Source organism: Condylostylus longicornis, unplaced genomic scaffold, assembly GCF_029603195.1.
Source record: "Condylostylus longicornis isolate FDR11 unplaced genomic scaffold, ASM2960319v2 ptg000239l, whole genome shotgun sequence".
NCBI lineage: Eukaryota > Metazoa > Arthropoda > Insecta > Diptera > Dolichopodidae > Condylostylus > Condylostylus longicornis.
Window position 1 is genome coordinate 137,293 of NW_026578206.1, and position 24,012 is coordinate 161,304.

A 24,012-nucleotide genomic window follows, 5' to 3' on the forward strand; every position below is an offset into this window, starting at 1 on the left:
GTTTAGCAGATTTTTTAGTTTTTAAATATATTTTTGAAAAATGGAAAAAAAAAGTTTTAACAACTAAGGCCCTTGCACTTTTCGAATTGTTTATGACATTAGACAAAATTACAGAAATTCTTTGCCATATTAATTTCAATTACTTTTATTTTATAAATCTTAACTAAGTATCTTATAATATTTGATTTATATTGTATGTACATACAGGTGTTATTAATTTAGTACATCAAATTAAATGATTAAATTATTTTACAGTAATTAAATCCATACATTAAAATTTAAATTTTTATAGTTTCTTAATTTTTGCCGTAACAAAAAGTATGGCAGAAAATATCTCTTCGCATAAAAATGTTTTAGATCGCTATTTAAAGCGATTTTCGTTTAAATTTTAATAATGTGCAGACAACACTCCACATTCTTCACATTTTTAAAACTGCTCCCAGACTCTAGGCCTACTATTTGGGAAATTTTTTTTTGACGCAATGGTTATAATATAATATTTAAAAATTTAAATTTATTTTAAAAAATTAGCAATTTTCTTTAATAACTCGCGAATTTCTGTCAAAGTAAAACAAGTTTTTTTAGTTCTGAGATTGTCATATGTTTTTTAAAATTTCAAAAATAAAACCACAAAAACAAATATTATATTATCCCCAGTGATTTTATTATCTCCAGTGAATTATAAATTTAAAGTTTTCATTAAAGTAATAACAAAATTTAAAAGAGACATATTCTAATAAAACCTGTAAATCTGAATTACTTTTTTTTTTAAGTACAAAATAGTTTTCGCAGCACTAAAATCAAAACTGAGTTGTTCGCGTATACAATTATCTATGATTCTACAATAAAACTTCCTCGTTTACGGTTGAATGTAGATTCATTCTTTTATTTTTAAATTATACATAAAATTTTACAGTTACTTACAATAATTTTGCTTATTCTACATTAATTTATAATAAAAACAAAAACAACAAACAAAAATAAAGAAATGAATGTACAAATAAAGTACAGGTGTTATGTTCAAAAAAAAAAGGTAATTATTTATTATGCTTTGAGACCATGTGGAAAGCTTTACCGTGTGAATGCAAAAACCTTTATTCAGCAAAAACCGATCATGCTCGTTTGGAATGATCGCCTCATGTTTAGTATAAGCATTGAGGGCAAGCATAATCACATCGTCATTAATTGTGTATTAATCGAATATAACAATATCTTAAAAATCTTATAAAGCAACTGTTGTTATAGAACAAATTTTAATACCGTAATATCAAACAAATTTTTTGACAGCACGTGCAGTATTGTCAAACATAGGACACCTAACTACAGTACTAAGTTAGACTGAATTATTAGAAACGCAGTGTATGTCAAAAACAATACGATAGTTAGTTTTATTTTATTGTATGCGTTCTGCACACGAAATTGTGTGAGCTATACTAGAGAACTAGACGCGAGTTATATATAATATAACCATTATGAAGTAAAATTAAATATTCTATGTACAAAATTTTATTTTAATAAAGAAAGAATACAATGAAAAAATTAAAATCAATTTTTTTTCTTAAAACGAAACATAAAGTATATTAGAAGCGCAGTCTAAAGAGTGAGACAAGATCTCAACAAACTTCACCAACTTCCACTACAGACATTATCACAATATCAATTAGTGATCTCTGCCCTAGTCTTATTCATAAGAGAAGTTGAGACAATAACAAGCCTACTCAGAGACGATGAAGGAGCAGCAAGTTACGTTTACCAGCGAGTAATTCAAAATAAAATACAAAGGATCGGCTCTAAATGTGATTAGAATCATTTTCAGCAATTCCTGGGAAGAAATATAATAAGCCCTTTTAAAGACTTTTGTAGTGAGGCAATCACCATTTCTCCATATAATCATTTATATCAACAAATATTTTCAACAAAAAATACAACGGTATGTGAACTTTATAGTAGATTAGAATTTTTGTTAGAAAAACTAAGTGAGAAATATGAGTTTGATTCAGAACAACCTCCAAGAAAAATAATTCTGTGGTATTTAAAACATTTATAGGCAATATAATTTTAAATAAAAATACAAATTCGAAATTATACTTTATTAACAAGAGAAGCAATAATATACTGGAAAATTTTAATTTGATAATAGAAAATAGAAAATAGAAAAAAAAAGTAATTACAATAACAGAAGTTTAAACCGCATAAGATTGAAAAATCCAAACTTTTATAATAATAAAAATGTGAGAGATAATAAAAAACCAAACAACTTCCTTAATAGAAACAGTAATTTTCATAATAACTTTTCTCTCACAATAATACAAATTACTTCTTAAATCAAAACTATTCAAGAAATTTCCAACAAATCAATGTTAGACAAAACTTAGGATAATATAGGTAAAACTCTGGACAATTTGGACAAAACTTTGGTCAATTTAGAAATAATATTTCTGCACAGTTTAGAGAAAAGTTCCGGATACAAACTATTGGATCAATGAAGTTAGATAATATATAATGGGAACAAAGACATTTAACAACACGAAAATAAATTGTTTAATAGATTCAGACACGAGCTACAACTCTTTAGGAGCTCCCAAAAAAGGAAATTTGAAGATGTTTACCCTATCCCTACAGAAATATAAAGAAAAGAAAAACTGGAATGGAAAGTACTTCTTCTAAAAAGCAGAAAATACGACGACATTGTCAACGCCAAAAATCGATAATACGGAAGTCTCTCTGCCACCAACAATGAAATTTTTAATAAAATAACCAAAATCATTTAATTAACGAAGAAAAGAATGAGTTAAAAGAATTTTTGACAAAAAAGTCAGACTTACTTTTTTAAGAATTAGATTGCAAATTTTGCAAAACAAAGCAATGCGAATTGTTTTAAAATGTGGTAGAAGAACAAATATTAGATTCATGCTTGGTCAGTTGAAAATGGATGTCGTCATATTTAAAGTAAAACACAACATGTTGCCAGAGTACCTAAGTAGAATAACAAATTATGTAGGTGAATCAACGCCATATACACTGAGATCTGCAATTCTATTCAGGCTACTACTTTTTAGAAGACATAATATCCAGAATAGCTTATTTCATAAGGGAATGCAGCTATTCAACTTGTTACCAAATGTAATTCGTACTGAAAGCAATATTAATACTTTTAAAAACATACTGATAAAATATTTAATACATAATGAATTTTAATGAAATCCATTCTTAAATTTTTCATTTTAAAATTTTCATTTTTAAATTCTTCATTTTTAAATTTTTTTCATTTTTAAATATTTTTTTTCTTTTATGTTAAATTTTTTATTGTTTTTTAACTTTAATATTTTTACTTAACTGGCTTAAAATATTCTCCAACGAAATTTTGTATTTATATAATATAGAATTGTAATATTAATAGTATTTAATACTAATAAATAAATTAAAAAAAAAGAAGGGAGACAATTTAACACCTGCTCATGAAATAAAACATGAGATTAAACTCAAAACAAGTACAGGTATCCCTTGCTTAACGACGTTTTGCGGACTGAAAATTTACGACGTAAATCGAAATGACGTTATTCGAGGTGCAGTTAAAAAATTTTATAATAAACACCTACATACAAATGGCTTTCCATCTATGAAATTATAAACAACAATTATGTATGTCCTAAAATCTTAAAAATTTATTACATTTTTTTTGTAAATACATTTATGTAACAAAACTTAAATATGTAGTTATTTCAACTTCTTTTTAAATATTTTTCAAATTCTTCACTATACATATGATACATATGATATTACATATGTAAATACATATGATGTATTTATGTACATACATAAAAAAATTAATGGGATTGAAAAAAACGATTTTCAGGGTCAGACAAAAAATTTAATTGTCAAAATGGGAAAAAAAAGTTTTAAACTTTTTTTACTTCGGAAAAAAAGGTTTAAAACGAGGGAAACGTTATGTAAATTAGTTGTATTAAAATTGAAAGAGCGTAAATCGAAATATCGTATATCCTGGGGGCTTAAATCAAGGGATATCTGTACTCCGATATATTGTAAAAGTTACCGGTACCCTAAAATACATTAATGATATCACCATTAATGATAAGTTTCCAATTCCCAACATCAATCGCATCTTAAGCAAGATGCCTTTTGGATTGAAAAACGTATCTAAAAGAAAATATTAATCGTATTTGCATTGTAAGCTATTTACTCGTTATTAGCACACTCTTTCAAGAACACAAATGCCTATCAATTAGAACACAAAAGACATACCAATATAATAGAAAAATTAAGCGTATATTTTAACCACAAAAAAACCAAAAAAATTAATAGCTGGTTACGAGTTTTAAAAAATGTACATTAAAGAATTCCTAAACCAAGAAAACGTTGAACTTCATTTAAGCAAACCGAACAGTCACACGAGTAGTTCCGTCGTTGAAAGATTTAATAATACTATAACGGAAAAGTTCGAATATTAAACTTAGAAGAGTTGCTATCTGTCAGAATGCAAATGTCGAACGAAATTAAAAATTGTAACGATTTATATCACAGTACAGTAAGATAAAAACGACGCGGAAAATGACCTTACATTAAATGAAAATTACATCTCTAGAAAAACGATTAGTTAAACACAATAAAAATGGAAAAGATTAAGTAAGAGAAAACTTAGTTAAGAAAAGAAAATAAGTAAATTTTTGCGACATAGAGAAAAACCAATGTTTGGAAATAAGACTTAACCAACGTACATTTTATTAATACTAAACAACTTTTAAAAGTTTCAGTTAATAATGACAATGACATTTTTTAAAAAATGCAGTCGAATCAGCTTCAAAAAGAAAAAATTGAAGCAAGCAATGGGTACACCATTATTCAAAGCAACCAAATTCAAATACCGAAAACATTTAACTACTCGTTGTACATAATTTACTGAAACAAAATAGATTATACATGTATTAAGGGAATTAAAAAGAAGTTCCTCTTCACTACACAGTGACCCAAATTAAAGCCAGTCCATAATTAATAAAATCAGTGACTTACAAGGCAAGTTAGCTAATTAAAAGAATGGTCATCATGCTATCCAAAAAATGGGCTCGCTAATTTCTTAAGAAAAATAAATAAATGGTTGACCGAAACAATGGACGAAGAAAACACACAAGCTATTAATTGATAAATTCAACTAATCGAACATAACGATCATTACATCATAACAAGCATGAACCAACAGAAACAGATTAACAATAACTTGAATGATTCTATAAATAAACTGCTGACAAACAATCAGCACGATAGGCAACTATTTCAAAGTCTGCTTGAAAACAATGTAAACTAAAACTTTAGATTTAAGATCTAAGATTAACAATACAACAAATAAATAAATTTATCGAAAATTTGCAAGACGATAATCTCAATTAACGTCACATTTTGTTACCACTAGCTAACAAAAATGATTGTAATCTAATAGAAACATCAATAGTAAAAACCTTAGAAATTCATAATGAACTTTATCAATATGAAGCAAAAAAATCACTTTACCTGACCAATGGTACAGTGGTTATTCCTTTAACTGAAGGGTCTGCAGCTCAAAGCCCAGCCAGATCACTATAAAAATTATATTCAATATTGCATAGTTCTACACACATAGCATGTAAATAAAATTTGGTAAAACCAATAGTTTGTAATGCAATAATTTCCTTTCAACAAGCGAAATATTTTTTTTTATTCATATACGAAACTATTTCAACGATTGCACACAATTAGGGTGAACGTTTATGCAGTCTTTGAAATAAAGCAAAAACAAATTTGAAGAGATGTCAACATAATGCTCGATTTTGCGAGTTAATTGCGTGAATTAAGAAAAAAAATTTATATTTTTTTGTGACATCAAATTTTTCGTTAGTTTTCTGCATTTATAGAAATTTGAAAAAGCTTATGATTTCCGAAACATAAGGTGCCAATAACTCAAAATTTATAAATTTTGAGAGGTGATAACTTGAGAGGAGGTGGAGGTGGGAATAAATTTTCTTCTAACAAAATGAAATATTTATTAGAGTCTAAAAGCTGTTAAAATTTCAAACTTTCATAACGGTCTAGAAAAAAAAGACATCAAAAATTTGAAAAAAAACGCATTTTAGGTAACGGTAAATTTTATTCTGTTAGTGTTCTTTTCCACTCTATTTCTGCGTTTGCAAAATTTGAAAAATGTTTAAAATTTCGCTGTAATAAGTAGTTGAAAAATGCCATTTTTAGGGTTCTAGGAGAGTATAATTTGGTGGGCGGGGGGGGGGGGGGGGGGGTGATGATGTTTGGTATGTGAGGGAGGATGGTTATATAAAATTTCAACTTTCTATTTTCAAGAATAGAAGTTTTGTAAACGTGTTCACGGACGGACGGACAAAGTGAAGATTTCTTCTCTGAAAAGGTTAAAAAAATAAAAAATTGTTCTATTCTAACTAATAGCCACGTTTCAATAATATTTAATATTGAAAAAATACCAGCGAAATAAAACAACAAAAATCAATAACCTTAAATATTTATTATAAAGAAAAATCTATGGTAAAAAGCATCCGCAATGTTCAGTTCTATTAGACGTATTTTTGCAAAATGTCACATTTTGTCACGCATATTTTTTTGTCGACAGAGATTTAAAAGTTTCTGTAAAACAAAAATTATGTTTAAATTAAGATATTTTAAAAGCAATATTAATTAATTTTTTTAATTACAATATTAACGTATATCTAACAACTCCGAAGCGATTTCTGAAAAAAGTCCGAAATAAGGTACGAATTGGTAGATGGAACGCTAATGGTGCTCTAAGTAGAAAGCAAAGTATATCTACTAATAAGTAATTCAACTCGTTCCATTCCGTTAGTTTTCGTTTGCATCTTGCTTCCAAATTCTTTCCATTTTTTCCATTTATTTCATTTTTTTTTAGAAATAGATGGTAATAAGAGTTGTGTAGGTAAGAAAGAAACAAAATATTGTAAACAAACGAGTGTATCAAAAACATTAAACTAAAATAAAATTAAATTAAGTTAGGTAAAAATTTTGTTATTTTTATTTTGATAATAACAAAATATATTTTTCATTTTATAAAATTTAGGTAAAAAATTCGAATGTATGAAAGCAAAAGAGTTTGAAATTTTATGTATGAATGTACACATGCGTGTACCTGGTGCAGTAGATTCACAGTATCAGGTAGTGACATAGAAGTAAAGTAATTTATAAAGAAAAAAAGGTGTATGCGTACTGATTAATACTTTATCAAATATAATCATTACCGATTCATAGGAAATATGTTTTAAATTTATTAAGATTGAAATGAAAATAAAAAATTTAAAAATAATTTATTTATTTTATTTATTAATAATAATTATTAATTACAAATGCTTAACACTAAAAACTTAAAATATTTTCAAAAGTACATATTTACCTCTCCACATCTTATGGCAACAAATGAAATTTTCGTGTCGGCTTTTTTGCCTCACACACAACATTACATCCCAAACACTTCAAATAATGTTTCCCCATTATTATAAAAAAATTTTTTTTTTCACAACTACTTAAAATTTATTAATAAATATTATACGTCTTTTGAAAATATATTGTTATTATTTTTCATATAAATTATAATAATTTTTTTTAAACACTTTTTTTCCGCTTCGCTTTTATAATATGAATACACCTTTTTGCCACCTTGTACTAGAATTACAGAAATTATTGTGTCGCTTTTAAAATTCTTAATATTTTTCCCTATACTTTATATATAAGGACAAATAATAAAGTGTCGCCTTTCAAAATTACATTATAAAAAAAGAGGTAGACATCTATTGCGTACTCTTTCCCTCTCCCAAAAATTCTTATGTGTATAAAAATGAAAATAAGAAGGTATACTGCTTAACTCTTTTAACTAAGGGAATTTTTTGTATACAAATATTGGTGAGTGATTGCATTAGTGTGATGTAAGCGGAGAGTCGAACTACTTAATAGTAGATATACTTTGGTAGAAAGCACGTATTGGAAGGTTTTCCTAGAGCTAAAATACCAATGTATGTATGTCTGTTGTCAGAAACTTGGTGAAGGCTTAGGATGTGTTGGGGTATAGATGCTATAGCTCCTTGGTAACAATTCAAAAGATAGTAGTACTTTTTCGATAAAGGAAACAATAAAATAGTATGAAGAATTCAAAATAGAGACGGAGAGAGATCAACTTGTTATGGATAAAATTGAGTCTACCAAGCAGAACTTTAATGTTGGTTCAGTAAGAGTATTGTCCACCAAGATGTAACACAAAGAAAGATATTTTCACCTTAATTATTGGGCAAAGAATTAAGGAAAGCTATTTGGAAGTATTGGGATGTGTCTATCATTCTACTGGCGGTTCGACTTCCTGGCGTACTGATGTCAAAGAATCCTGGATTTAACTGATTTTTCTAATTTAGAAGGATTACAGGGAATTTTTTGAATTTGGAAGATCACTTTAATTTGAATTCCGATCACTCTGCTGCTATTTTACCGCATACTGAGAAAATAGCTAACAAACGTAGCGGACTCACTTTAGTCAGCAGAACCACGGAGTGGGTATGCTACAAACCCACTCCGTGGTTCAGCTGAACTGCTGAACAGGTGGCCTACTATGTAGTGCTACTTTCGCTAAACGATTCTTGCATTTTAAATTTTGACAACATGTAAATCGAATATCGCAAATTTGCGTCTGCGAAAGTAGCAAAAGTGGTACTACAGAATGCTGCTTTCGCATACTTTTCATTCACTTGCCATTTGGTTTACCCATCTTATTGTGAAAATTTAAGTTTTTGATAAAATAAGACTAAACAATGTGTTATATTCATTTTGCTTTATTAAATTAAAAAAACTCTGCATTTCAAATTTACTACAATTACCTAAATTTTAAAATTAATAATTATAGGTCAAAATAAAATACAAAACCATTCCGGTTTAAGAAAATAAAACTTAACTTGTGCTTACTAACCTTAAACTTAAATTTGTTTCGCTTCTCTTTGAACTTTTCATCTATAGGCTTAGAAACTTCGGTTATAAGTAAAATGGTTTGCTGAGCAAGAATAATAATTAAATCTTAATCTGTATAAAGATCTTTTGCTGTCCATATTTGTTTAAAAAATTAAAAACAATCGCCTCCATAATATTATACATACATTCAAATGTATGATTTTTTTAAATAATTCAGATGCTTACTTTAAAAAAAAACTGTCAGAAATCTCAAAAACAAAAAATTTTACAAAATGCTGCCAGTTTAAATTTTTTACGATGCGATTTTGTTACATAGTAGCAAACCACTTGCGAATCGCAAATCAACTTACGCAAATTTGCGACTTTCGATATAGGTCCAGGTCCTCAAGTCGAAGGTTTTATTAGTTTGATACAGAAGCAGCCTGAAAAAATACAAGGTTTTCTGAATTTCAACCTGTATCAAGTAATTATCCTAAGGCTATTACTGATTTAATAGTACAAAAAATAAGAGATAGAAGTAAGGGCCATAAGTCGCGTCACCCAGGCAGTAAAACGATTGTGAGTAGAGCTCCTAAACAAGTTAAAAGAAAAAAAGAAAATTATAAATATCATAAGAAAATTATTTAAAGGGCTTATCGGTAACTAAAGAAACAACTATTCGTTTTGAAAAGAGTATTAAGAAACCCATAGAGCAAACCCCTGGGGAAAAAGCTTAATTATATGGTAAATTCTTAAACGTCAAATTTTACAAAATCTGAGTTGTCTGAGTTTACGAATACTCTACTGCGTTTTTATTTTAAGTCAAAGTTTAAATTCTTAAACGTTTAAAAAAAGTCAATTAAGCGTCAAAATTGCAGATTTTTTTTTTACATGCAGACAGTCTGACGTAATAATTCAGTAAATAAATTAGATGTATTGAGTGACTATCATTACGTTAAAAATAATATAAAAAAAATTTTTTTTCTTAATTTTTAATATGTAAGTATAAAATTATTTTAAATCTAAAAAAAATTTTTTTTTGTTTTGACGTTTACGGATGATCAAAATTCAAAGTCAATTACGGGTAAAAAGTTTACTACATTTCTGTCCGTAAGAGTTTTATACGTCAGACAGTTTGCAGACTGAAAACAAAATTTTGGCGTTAAAGAATTTGCGGATATTCTGATCAATTTGGAGGATTTATTCAGCCAAATCAACTAAACTCTAGTGTTTGTTTAGTAGGTGATTTTGTTATGGATAAAAACACTATGGATCTATTTACACAAAAAGAAATTTTCAAAGCAACCAAGTCGCTTAAATTGAATAAGGTCAGAGTTTTGGTTTAATCACTCTTGAAATATCAAAAGTGGCGAGAAAGACAGCAATATTTTTGAAAAAAGTGATAAATGCAGCAGTGAACCTGGGGTATGTTTCTAGTGCTTAAAAAGTAGCGAAGTTATTATGATAGGAAAACCGGAGAAACCCTTGAATGAGGAAAAGTCATATAGACCAATTCCAATACTACCAATGATATCAAAACTTTTTCAAAAATTGTTGCTAACTAGGCTGATACCGATAATAGAAAATAAGAAATTGATTCCAGACCATCAGTTTGGTTTTAGAACAACGCATGCAACTATTGACCAAGTACACAGAATAACAAATATTGATGAAAAGGTGTTAGAAGAAAAGCAAATACGTTCGACAATATTTGCGGACATGGCACAAGCGTTTGATAAGGTTTGGCAAAACGGTTTATTATTTAAACTAAAGAAACTGCTTGTCCTCTTAGGGAACAAGACTTAGGGAAATCAGGAATCACACTTAGAGAATAGGAACTGAGTTGTCAACGTTCTTTGGGTTTCTTTTGGTTTTACGAATCCAATCAGTTTCTTTAGCGAACTCTACCTCATCTGTTTCGTATACGACCATACTTATTTTATCATTTTATCTTTTTCAGTGCTGTTTAAAACTGCATTCTGCTGTCATAATAATCTTAGATTTTCTGTATTGAGTTTGCAGATCACTTCTTCCAACTCCTTAAACACGTTTTCCAAATCACCTATATGCGAATCGATCATAGCTCCACTTTCCTGATGTAACGGTCCTTTACATAACCTTCAGAGGTTTTACTTTTATCGACTTCTCTAAGCGGCTTGATTATTCAGCCAAGCCCTCGTCGACTGCCGTGATCTCTGCTGACGCATTTGTAGATATCCCTACACTATTTATATTTTTAATATTAGACATTTCATATTCAGTTATAAGATATAGGGCTAATAACTCAGCCAAGTTTTCCCTACTGCCATTTAAGCAGTCGTTGTTTGAAATATTCATGTTTTAAATTTTTTTGTTAAAATTTGAGTCTTCCAACACACCTACCATGAAAAGAAATGAGTATATATTTGCTACAAACATTTTTTTTTTTCACTTTTCGAAAACACTCAAAAACTAAAAAAAATTACAAAACTCTGTTTTTAAAGAATATCCTCCTTTTATGAAGTTGTTGTACTCAAATAGCAACAAAAAAACATAACAAATAGAGTTGAAATAAAATACTGATTTTGACACTCTGAAAAATTGTGTTGCCATTGCTGATTTCTCATATCATAGTCTCTACGAAACGAATTTTGATCGTTTAAAAGTCTACGTCTTGGTAATTCGTAGAATTCTACGAGGGGAATTCATGATAGGGCTTGTTATAATTATGCTTCAAGTATTCCTTTCACAATTGTTGATTACTGGAAATGTCTATTGATCACTGTTCACACAGATTCAATAATTTTCCCTAATCTCGTAATTGAAAGAATTGGAATTTATTTTAATTTTTCAACGATGTCTTTTTGCACCAAGGCTCCCGTTTTATATTTTGAAGTTGTCTTGCTTCTTCAAATTCTTTTGGATGAATCCTTTTTCGGTGATGGTGCATATTAGAACTATGTGTGAATGTTTTGGGACAATGTGGACAGATATAAAGAGGTTGGCCGGTGTGAACAGCTAAATGCTCCTTAAAAAAGTACTTAATAAGCTTAATAAGCTTAATATTTTGTTAAGTTTTATAAAACTACCTTAAGAACCAACTGTCTTTTAAAGTACCTCCCACATATGTTGCAGTAAAACTTTGCTTTTGCATTATGTGTATATCGAACATGACTTCTGAGTGCTTCTAAATTAGGAAAAGTTTTGTCACAAGAAGAGCATTTCTGTTCCACATTTTGGCTTCTATGATCGTTATTCTTGTGAAGTTGATATGTGTATCTGGATAAAAATTCAGAGTTACATAACTTGCATTGGAGTTTGGCCTTGTCATCACCTTCATGCCGTTCCCAGAGATGCCTTTTAAGATCGGCTTTGCTTTTATATGATTTTCCACAAATGTCACAAATTCCTGCATAGCGCTTCTCATGTTCTATCCTTACATGACAGTCTAAAGTTGCTTTAGATGGAAAAGCTTTTCCACATGATATACATCTGAACTTTCTTTCTTCTTCAGGAATATGAAACAATTCATGTCGAAGCTTTAAATTCTTATTGGTAAAACTTTTTTCACATTGGGAACACTTGAATAAAATGTTATTTTCTACATTTTTATGTATAAATTGTATATGGTCTCTAAGTGTCCACCTAGATGTAAAACTTTTTTCGCACGAACTACACCTGAAATAATTTAAAGCGGTATTTGGTTATATTTATTTTTTTATTTACAAATTTTTTACTTGTAGCTTTCTGGGTTAAGATGTTTCTCAATATGATCCACTAATAAAAACCTTTTAAAATATTTTTTTCCACAACAAACGACAAAACCTTTTTGCTTATGTTCCATAGTGCAATGCTTTTTTAAATTCGAAAAGTTTTTTTGTTCCAAATTGCATACATTGCAATACACTTTGATAATTGAAGCTATTACTTTATCCTCGTCAGAGAGCTTTTTGTTAAATATTGGAACTTTATCATCAGTCTCGCGATTCTGATTGTGTTGTTTAACTTTCTTTGATTTTTGTTTTACTGTAATGTTGTTTCTTTTACATCTTTTAATTTGGTGGTTAATCTTTTTAGCAGAAGCAGAATTCTGGTTTAAGATTTCTTCTTCGTTGTACTTTGAAGTTTTGTTATTTTTAATGGAAATTGTTACTTGGCTTGAACAAATATTGGCACTTCCATCAATTTTATCCGTAAAATCTAAAAAAGGTTTGGTGCAATTCATTTATAATTTCGATTTGAATGACGTTCTTACCTTCTTCTGTAAGGATATTATCAAGATTGCCGAAATGATTGTCAAGTTTATCTTCATACTGAAATTCCTTTGAATTTTCTTCATTTTTAGAAGTCCCGAATTCACTAGCATCTTTTTTGAAGTCCAAGCATTTTTCACTTTTCTGTGCATGTTCCACTTTAATATAAAATTGATTGAAATTATCGATAATTTCCCAACATGTCCAACATAAGATATTTGAAAGCCCATCCTCCAACTTTGGCTGAAAAGGGGTTACTTCATTCCAATTTCCATTATTTCATATACTTACTTCAAACCACAAATATTTTCCAATTAACTGCGCTGCATTTTTTCTTTTACCCTCATCGTTAAATAAATCAAAACCAGTTCCGCATTTACTTAGACATAATCGGCAAATCATATTCTGAACACGATATTGCTGTATACTTGAAACTTCTCCTAAGCTCCTCAGAACTTGGTAATTAATAAAAAATATTGTTAATAAATAAATATAAATGCATGTAAATTCTTAAGAACTTATTTTTAACACACATATGTAAATTAAAATGTTTTCATTGTAATATAATATCACAATCACTACACCAAAAAACAATCTCGCAAAAATATAGCCATAATGGTCTATGGCTATATACTATAGTACTACTTTCGCTAAGCGATTTTCGCATCTAAAATTTTAGTATTAGGTAAATTGAATATCGCAAATTTGTGTATTCGTAAGTAGCAAAAGTGATACTGCAGAATGTTAACTTAGCATATTTTTAATTCGCTTACCTTTTGTTTAGGATTTATGAATCTTATTGCGAGACTTTTCAAAAAATTAAAATAATTACTATAAGTGGTACATTTATTTAATCTTGCTTTATTATATTAACAAAAACTCGCATTTCAAATTTATTGAATTTAATTAAATTTTCGGAATTAATAATTACAATTCGTCGGCTGAGTAATATTTTGATCCATACGCCACTTTCGCAATTTCTGACTTGACCACTTTCATACGTCTTCAAAGATGGTTTTTCAGTACATGCAATCAGTTTTTGGCTATCTCATTTACTTTTGTAGATATGCCGATGTTATTTCGATCACCTGCACTTAAAATTCGATAAATTACATACTTAACTAAACAAAAAATATTTTAAAAACTTGTTGAAAGCATTAGATCGCTTTGTTATTATATTGCAAGGGGTGCTTACAAAACATCGTGCAACATTTGACAAAATTTTACTTTTCTTAAATGTTTGTAAACCTGGAACAAATTTTTATTATTCTCTTTATAAAATACCAATTATTTCAAATATTTGAAAGTTTTTTCAGACAAAATGGATCAACAAATAGTGTCCGCTATAAATCTATCTGCTAATCGAATTTTGTATTTCTAAACAGTGTTGTTAATTTCAACTTGCTTTTCAGTAGCATTTTGTCTTAAAAAAAGTAGTATGGTGAGCTTAGCGTAGTAATTGGGGTTATCATTAACACCAAACAAAAAGTAAGGCATCTGGCTAATATTTTTTTCTGTTGCTTTTTTTTAATGTCAAATTGATCTGGTAAATGTCAATTCATTTTCAAGTGTGTAAAGCGCGAAACTAAACATTAACAATATAAGCTTTTTTTGGAAAATAATTTTGAATTTTAGAAAAACAAAAACTTTACATAAAAAATATTTTTAGATCTCCGCCAAATTTTTTTTGGAAACTATATTTGTATAAAAAATTAAAAACCTTTTGAAAAAATGTGTTATTCATAAACTGACACACGCTTGTCGAATTCATTTTCGTTTGAAATTGATTTCAAATCAAATTTCATTTATGTAAACAATTACATTTTTTCTCAATTTTTGAAATTCTAAGAACAAGTCTGGAATCGAATTTTGCAATGAATTAACTAACAGAAGACAAAATGTAATAAATATGTAATAAGAATATATATGAATTGCAAAGTTGTTGAACGAAGTACATATATTCATTTTTAGTAATATATATTATTAATTTATTTTTATTTTAATGATTATAAATTAACTGGCGTAAATATTGATTACATTTTTAGCTTTGAAAAGACTTTTGTTACGATTTTACGGAATTATATTCAAAACAAATTCAATAAACTTATATATTTAATGTACCCGCTTCCAAAACTTCTCGTTTATAATTCATATTAAAAATGACAACTTTTCATTAATATGAAATTTCAACGTTAGATTACGGCATTTTCATACCAAATGCAAATAATGACATTTTCTGTATAAAGGCAAAAAAGTAGTAAAAATGGCTTGGTGGTAGTATAGTAGTACGGAATGCCAAAATGTTGTAAAATACTACAATTGTAGTAAAATTAACAATACTGTTTCTAAATTCAAAAATTGAGGATTCAAATTTTTTTCTTTGGAATAATTTTAAAAACATCAGATTCGTTTACGATTCGTCATTAATATTACTTGACCGTCATCAGAGTTTATTGACGACACTTAATGTTCTTATGATTAAAGTATTTTTTATCACTTCTTAAAAGTTTCTAAAAAGCTGTTTCACACTGTTTTAAACATTTTTTGAACAGGTATAAATGATTATTATACGTCAGTGTAGCCCTTTTGGTGACAAATTCAAAACATACATAGCCTTCGTGTAACCCTTTCAGTGTAACCCTTTGGGTGACAAATTCAAAACATACATAGCCTTCGTAAAAATATACTTTTGAAAACGCCTGAATATTGCCGTATTTTAATGTCCGAATCTTTTAGAAACAAAAATGTTTCAATCAACCCTTACAGATATGAATTGTAAATTTTTTTTGGCAATCTGACTATAAAATTCTAGCGAACTAGCTGAAGAAAATTTTTGAGACATGTATAAACTATGATTTGGAATTTTGTTTCCGAATGTCCTGGAGTCACACCAATCCCTACCAAATTTCCTGGTGCTACTCAGCTGTCCGGAAATGCCAAGACATATCACTAAAACTTCTAGAATATATCTGAGCCACAATTGGACCCTTAGCTGCAACCCTTCATACACCTTAAAGAGCTTTTTACTTCAAATATTTGAAATTAGTCCTTAGGGTTGTATGGCAGTAATCTGCTAAGCTATTTCATAGAAACGTCTGAGACATATCTGAGCCGCGATTGAACACAAGATTTTTATTAGTTTTATTAATTTTTGAAATATTTAAAATAATGTTGTCATAGAAGTTAACCAAATCCATGGTTCGAATTGTTTCCCTAAAAATAGTAACAGCCCCTGCAAGAACTATAAAAAAAAACAATTTTTGAAAATTAAGTGATGTTTGCTCTTTCTTGGGTAATTGTTCGAAAGAACAAAAGCACTTATCTAAATCAAGGCAGAATGTTAGGCTTAGCGGAAATATATGTATGTATATGTAAATGTCTATACAGCAGAAAACTCTTTCAAGTGATTGCGGACTTCATATAAAATTATTAGTCTATTAAAAACCATTGTTTAAATTCTTTCAATTTAATTTCGATAAATTGGTCAAATGTTTACATTTTACACACATACGTTTTAAATTTAAACTTCTTATTTTCGCGATATAATCACTTTTCTAATAGGTGTGTATGAAAAATAAGGGGACATAAAAAACAAATTTTTTTTTAAGTTTGTGCTATTTTAATCAATATCCTAAAATTTTTGGCCCACGTCATACAAAGTGCACATTTTTGATGAAAAAAGTGGATATGGATCAAAATCGCACTGGACTGTTTCTAATTAACTTGCTATAACTCTCGATCCCTTTCTCAAAATTAAACAAAACTTTATAGTCAAACCCTCAAAACTATAATAAAATTAGTAACAAAAATTTAAGAAATCCCATCGTTTAGTTTTAAAATAAAATGTTGCTAAACTTCAAACGCGATTTTCTTGATTCAAAAGTTATGTCGTACAGATCAAAACAGCACTCAACCGACGAATTATAGGTCGTATAAAATAAAAATATCCCAGTTTACAATAATGGTAAAATTCATGCATTATCCCAAATTTGTTTCGCTTCTCTTTTTTCGACATTGCTCCTTCATAGGTTTATTTTTATGACACTATTTTTTTCTATAGTTTACAAACTTTGGTTGTAATAAATGAAATGGTTTGGTGAACAAGAGCAATATTTAAATCTTAATCTACCTGCCCAAAATTTTCGCCACCCACATTTTTTTAAAAAATTAACAATAAGCGCTTCCTTAATAATATACAAAAATATTAAGATGTTTTGTGCATTATCGGAGTTCATAATTCATTATAGCAGTGTTGCCAATTTTCATTTGCCCAATTTTGTAAAAGAAAACATGAAAAAATAATGTAATTTTTTTTTATCACCAATAAAATTTTTTATTATTGTCTCTTTCCAAACACAAGTTATTATTTTCTTTTTTTATATATAAAATGATTATAAAAAAAAAACAATTTCCCTTTTTTTGTTTCAATTCATATGTTAACAATTTATTGATTAACAAAATTTACTTTTCTTTGAATATGACTTTATATAAACTAAATGTAAAATTTCAAAATAAAATTTAGATGTATATGCTCGATGCGACGGTTTTTCTAATGCTGTTGACCAGATCTGGAATTTTCCATCCTATTTATAGATCCAGAAAAGATTTACCCAAACGGTTGTGCAACGGCGATACAGCTAGCCAGTCCCACTTTTTCGGTTGGTAACGTTTTCCCGTATATAAAATAGATCACTGAACTTAAAAAATACAATGTAATTTTACATACACTGCACCGTGATTTGTTACTGTAATTACTTTATTCTTCTTCTTAGAGTGCCTCTCCATTATGGAGGTTGGTTATCATTGTTTTGACGGTAGATCTTGAACAAACATCTCTAAACAATGTAGTGCTTTATATTATTATATACATTTTTCCGCTTTTCATGTATTTCCATTTCATTCGCTCGTTCTTTTTTATTTCACTTCACCACACTTGACAAATTGATTAAAATGATTTATTTTGATCGATTTTGTCATGCGGCAATGCCGAACCAACTGATCGAAAGCTATTGAACGACCTTTTTTTTTGTCTGCAAAATGTCAATCTTTGATTTTTACAAAATAAACAAAGTGCAATATGGTGTCTGTAGTGTTTTCTTTTTTTTTACTACACAAAAATTTTAAAATTATGGAACAAAAGTTCCATAAAGAAAAAAAAAATTGGTAAAGATTAAAACAAGAGATCACCCATGAAACAAGGACTGACTGTGTTGGACCAAAATACCCAGAACTGAAATGATTGCAAACCTGCAATATATTCAAAAAGGTAAGTTGAAGTTTCCTTTATATATTTGATGAAATATATGGTGTGTGCTTTAATGAGTTTCAATTTTAGGTTCAGATGAAAACTTGCGCAGTTGGATTCCCATTGAATACATCTGTCAGTCATTCTTTGGTTTCTTTTAGGAAATGATCTGTGGCTGAAGATGACAAAACGGTACTTTGTTGTTTTTCTAAAGCTATTCATGTTGTAGTGGTAATCGGTAAGTGAATCATTTCCAATCGACAATGCTTTGAATATAACTGTTTTCCATATTCTAAAGTAGTATCCTTTTAGGTTTTTAGGTTCTAACATCTGTGAGTAGAGAACAAAAAACAGATGGAGGGTTATAGCGCCTTAGTTCGCTTTCCGGAAGTCCAGGATATGGAACTGGGGAAGGAGAAGAAAAAATCAATAAATAATCGGAAATTTTTGATCAAACAAAAAAAAATTATTAATTAAAATTAAATGTAACGGTATAAAAAACAACGGTATAAAAAACAAAATACAAGAACTTGAAGTATTTCTTATAATGCACAACATAGATATTTGTTTACTTTCGGAAACTCACCTGACGGACCAAATGTACCTGAAATTAAAAAATTATAATACTCACCTAAGTCGACATCCAAATAATCAATCCAAAGGTGGGAGTGCTTTAATAATAAAAGATAATCTAAACTACAATGTACAGAATGGCATACAAAATATTGAATGTCCACTAACATCAATTGAAATAAAAACAGAAAAACGGAAACTCGTTGTTGGTGCAATATACCTACCACCCAAATTCAACCTGAAAAAGAGTGAGTATATTAAAATCTTGCAAGAGCTAGGAGAAACATTCATATTAGGTGGGGATATGAATGCCAAACATGTCTCATGGGGATCTAGATTATCTACATCAAAAGGAAAAGAATTGAAAGCAGCAGCAAATTGCCAAGGATGTCATATCCACTCAACTGGTAAACCAACCAACTGGCCCACTGACGCAAATAGATTGCCAGATGTATTGGACATATAACAAAAAAAATAGCTACAAATTGCGTAAGTATGGAGGATAGTTATGATTTGAGCTCTGATCATTCTGCTGTCATCTTAAACCTGAATGAAAAAGCAATACCAAAGACAATTAAACCAACGTTAACGAATATAAGGACGGATTGGGAGAGCTTTAAAATGGATATAGAAAATTCAATTGAACTAAGATGTACTATAAACACAAATTAACGAGAGACCCGGCAGATAAAAACATATTAAATAGAAAGACACAGGAGATGAAAAGAAAAATTCAAAGTTTTAAAAACGAAAACATGGAAAATTACATCAAAAACTTAACACCAGATGAAAAAACTGATTATTCGCTGTGGAAGGTTACAAAAAAACTCAAGAAACCTATTGTACACATTCCACCCATAAAAACAACAAACAACACTTGGGCAAGAACAAATGAAGAAAAAGCACATACATTTGCAAAGTATTTAGAAGGAGTTTTTAAACAACATATGGTAACAAATAATAACATACAAAATGAGCAATTGATTGATGAAGGAAATACAAGTTTACAAATTCCGCAAGTTTCACTAAGGCAAGTTAAAGATGAAATCGAAAAAGGCTTCAAAAGAAAAAAAGCTCCAGGGCACGATTTGATTACCGTCGAAATACTGATCCAGCTGCCAAGGAAGGGTATATTATTTTTAACAAAGCTAATTAACACCTGTTTTAGGTTAAAACACATGCCGTTGATTTGGAAAGTTGCTGAAATGACCATGTTACTAAAGCCAGAAAAGCCACAAAACGAAGTAAAATCATACCGACCTATTTCATTATTACCAATACTATCGAAGCTAGTTGAGAAATTGTTTCTAAGCAACCTAAAAAATATAGTGGAAAACAAAGACATGATACCAAACTATCAATTTGGTTTTAGGGAGAAACTTTCAACAATTGAACAAATCCATCGTATTACGGATATAATAGAAAATGCGTTAGAGGAAAAGAAAATATGTACAGCAACTTTTCTGGACATGACGCAAGCATTCGACAGAGTATGGCACACAGGCTTGATCAACAAAATTAAAAAATTTTTACCATCATCGTACGTCGATTTCATATCATCGTATCTAAGGGATAGATTATTTAGGGTAAAAATTGAAGATCAATATTCTGAATTAATGGAAATAATGGCAGGTGTACCACAGTGAACCAAATTGCCAGAACTTAACAATATATTTAAACGGTAAAATCACACCTAATGAAGGAAAAGTCATGTACCTGGGTATGATACTGGACAAAAAGCTATTATGGAGAGACCACATTAACAGTAAATTAACAGAATTAAAAGTTAAATATGCAAAGTTATAATGGCTGATTGGTTATTACTCCAAACTCAGTATAGGTAATAAGCTTTTAATTTATAATCAGATATTAAAACCAATATGGTTTTATGGAATACAACTTTGGGGTTGCGCTAGTAAATGTCATATAGATATCATCCAGAGATTTCAAAATAAAGTACTTAGAAACATCGTTAAAGCACCATGCTACGTTAGAAATGCTGATTTACATCGAGACCTCAAAATAAAAACAGTTCAAGAAGAAATAAAAAGATTCGCTGTAAAACATTACGAAAAATTAGCATCACATACTAACATTGAAGCATCAAAATTCAGTTTAACAGGGGTTGAAAATGGTTCCAGAAGATTAAAACGAAAGAGGCCTTACGATTGGTTATAAATTTTGATTAGTCTATATTATGTGTATATTATAATAATATGAAATTGATTTGATAGGAAACAGATAAAATGTTGAAAAGCAATTGTGTAATTCAGCAAGTATTATTTAATTAGGCTAAGATTACAGAAACAAAAGTTTTGAACCTACACTTAAATATACCTATATCTACATTTAATTTTTTTTTTTATTTATTTAGATTTATTATCTATGTGTAGCGCTAGAACTGGTCATAATAGATTTATTATATATGTGTAGCGCTAGAACTGGTCATCTTGACCCTTGAGATTTCGGACCTACTCCGGAACAAAAGTTATACCCATTTTCAACCCTCTAACCAATGGTATATGTCGTTGTATACCTTTCTGAATCACCCTGTATAGGTATATTTAAGTGTAGGTTCAAAACTTTTGTATTAGATGCATCTTCCAGTACTAAGTGTTGATTCGCAAATTTTGTAGGTGTATAGTTTATGTTCACGAACGTAATCTATTTTTTTTTTTGCGTACGATTAATCATTCGATTGACGGATGCGATGTTTCAGTTTCATTCGCTTTTGAATGTACTGGTAGTAGGTAAAGCATCACTATTTAACGTTTTTGTATGTCATTCTTCGTCTTGATTTTAACCACTCGAACTAGTCCATCTGGACCTGGATGATTTTCGATAACGCGTCCCATCAGTCATCTGCTTGATTGTAAATTTTCATCTTTTAAGAGGACTAAATCTCCCAATTGCATGTTATCATACCGTTTAGTCCATTTTGGACGTTGTTACAATCTGCACAAATATTCGCTTTGAAGCAGTTGCCATCTGTTCCGTCGATTTTCAGCAAGATCTAAGATTGAAGGTTCAGATGGCCTAACAATTACGTCGCCATTCAAAAAATGCCCAGATGTTAGAGCCGCATAATCTTCTGGATTTCTGCTGATTTCGCATAAAGACTTTAGGCAGGCTTCAAATTGAGCTAGACCGGCCATCAATTCTTCATAAGTTAATTTAACACTGCCAAATTCTCTTTTTAAGTGTTGCTTGAGTGTTAACATTGCCAATCGTACTCCAGTCTCTCACAACCCGCCGAAATGAGGTGAGCCCGGTAGTATAAAATTGAATGATACACCTTCATTTTCTTGCGGCTGCGCCAACCTTTTAATCGCTGTAGCATTTGTTTATGTTGTTTAACAATTTCCTTATTGGCTCCAACAAAATTAGTGCCATTGTTACAGTAGATTACCACAGACCACGCCTGCTGCTAAATCGTTTGTAAGCCGCGATGAAACCTTCACTACTAAGTTCCGTCACCAGTTCTATATGTATGGCGATTACAGCGAGGTATTTAAAAATTGTAATGTATGCCTTGTACATCTTAGGATTTTTAACTTTGTGGGTTTTAATTTTAGAAAGCCCGCTGTAGCCAAGTGCAGTATAAGTGAATGGTCGTGCAACCCTGACTCGAAAAGCTGGCAAGTCACCCATTAATTGGTTTTGAACTGCCGCGCGCTGTTTATAGCATGTTATACATTTGTGTATCTCTTGTCGAATCTGATTTCTTGCGTCAATAATCCAATGTTCCTATTTGAAACATTCAATATAAGATGGGCGCCTTCATGCAAAGTTTCGCGATGAACTTTTTCTATTCCATTTTTGTGTAGAGGAGGGCTTAGTTTCGACAGATTCCTATTGCCACTTATCACCTTTCGGTTTTGAAGCTGCGGTATTTCATGCGCAAAGTGATGCCTTTGAACAATGCGTATCCATGTAGATACACTTGCATTGAATTCTGTTGCTGTTATAAAACTGCTACCATCCTCTGCTTTCTTAACAACACTTATAAATCTGCTCATGTAACCAGTAACACGTATTAGTTTCGCAAATGTTGACAACTTATTTTGTAACTCTAGAATGTTGTTATCGAGATGATCGTTAGTGAGTGTACTGTAGCGAGTTGCTGATTTACGCACCTCTTCAGCGGTACTCTCACATGTGGCTCTATGAGGCCAAAATTGTTCAGGCATGCCCAACCAGTCAAGTCCTCGCCACCGTAAGTCCAGATTCGCCAGTTCAAGGTAGAACACCTCGCGAAGAACAGTCTGCTGGGTTCCGCTTTGACAGTACATGTCGCCATATATTTTTACCCAATAAATGGTGGATCTCAGCAGTCCGATATGCCACAAAAGTAGTCCATTTACCTGGATGCCCTTGAAGCAGGCTAAAACAATCTGGGAATCTGCTCGGGCCCGTACCTCTGACCAGCTGATCAGCCGTTTCATTAATTTTACTAACAATGCTGCTCCAGTCAGTTTTAGTCTTGATAAGGAAATTGCCTTTATTGGAGCCACTTTCGACTTTGCCGTTACCAGACTAACCTTTCTCTCATCACTTTCGTTTGTGCCTACCAAGTAGGCCACTGCTGCATACGCTTTAATTGAAGCATCGTAAAAACCATGTAGTTCTATTTTACATGCCGTCGAGGTGTAATTAAACCGCTTGGTAATCTTGATCTTTTCCAGTCTTATAAAACTGGACCTGTAGTTTTGCCATTCATCCTGTAGGACCTTTCCCAATTCAGCGTCCCAGCCCGAGACAGCCATAATTTCTGTATTCAGCGTCGAACCAGACAGCCATAATTTCTGTATCATTATCTTGGCCAAAATGATACAGAGTGCCAGCCAACCAAGGGGATCGAACAACTCAGAAACCTCTTGTAGAACCGATCGCTTGGTCCATTTCGAGGCGCTATCTTCCAATTTGGTAATTTTATAAGTAGTCATTAGCTGGGTCCCATTGCACTCCTAGCGTGTTTATCGTTTCTGCATCCTTTATTTTTAAAGG

General features: G+C 30.2%; 1 protein-coding gene across 2 annotated transcripts; it reads right to left on the reverse strand.

Moving 5' to 3' along the window:
* Positions 1-11,425: 11,425 nt before the first annotated feature.
* On the reverse strand, positions 11,426-13,800 carry LOC129616530 (transcription factor grauzone-like). Of its 2 annotated transcripts, XR_008697559.1 has the most exons (6): positions 13,479-13,800; positions 13,190-13,430; positions 12,672-13,134; positions 12,269-12,612; positions 12,024-12,213; positions 11,825-11,962 (listed from the first exon to the last, which is right to left on the reverse strand). XR_008697559.1 is itself a non-coding variant. In XM_055532185.1 (5 exons), exons 1-5 carry the CDS (start codon positions 13,587-13,589, stop codon positions 11,777-11,779), a joined length of 1,590 nt encoding a protein of 529 aa, XP_055388160.1. In that variant the 5' UTR covers positions 13,590-13,800; the 3' UTR covers positions 11,426-11,776. The 2 variants fall into 2 exon arrangements, 1 of the variants encoding a protein (XP_055388160.1); XM_055532185.1 differs by having other exon boundaries at positions 11,426-11,962; positions 12,024-12,612.
* Positions 13,801-24,012: the final 10,212 nt, after the last annotated feature.

Bases quoted from the DNA above. Each gene is read 5' to 3' on its own strand.
- LOC129616530 (XM_055532185.1), bottom strand. From the start codon at position 13,589: ATGATTTGCCGATTATGTCTAAGTAAATGCGGAACTGGTTTTGATTTA. The intron at 12,613-12,671 runs GTAAAAAATTTG...AAATTATTTCAG, and splicing joins CTTAACCCAGAAAGCTACAA to GTGTAGTTCGTGCGAAAAAA. The intron at 11,963-12,023 runs GTAGTTTTATAA...TACTTTTTTAAG, and splicing joins AAAGACAGTTGGTTCTTAAG to GAGCATTTAGCTGTTCACAC.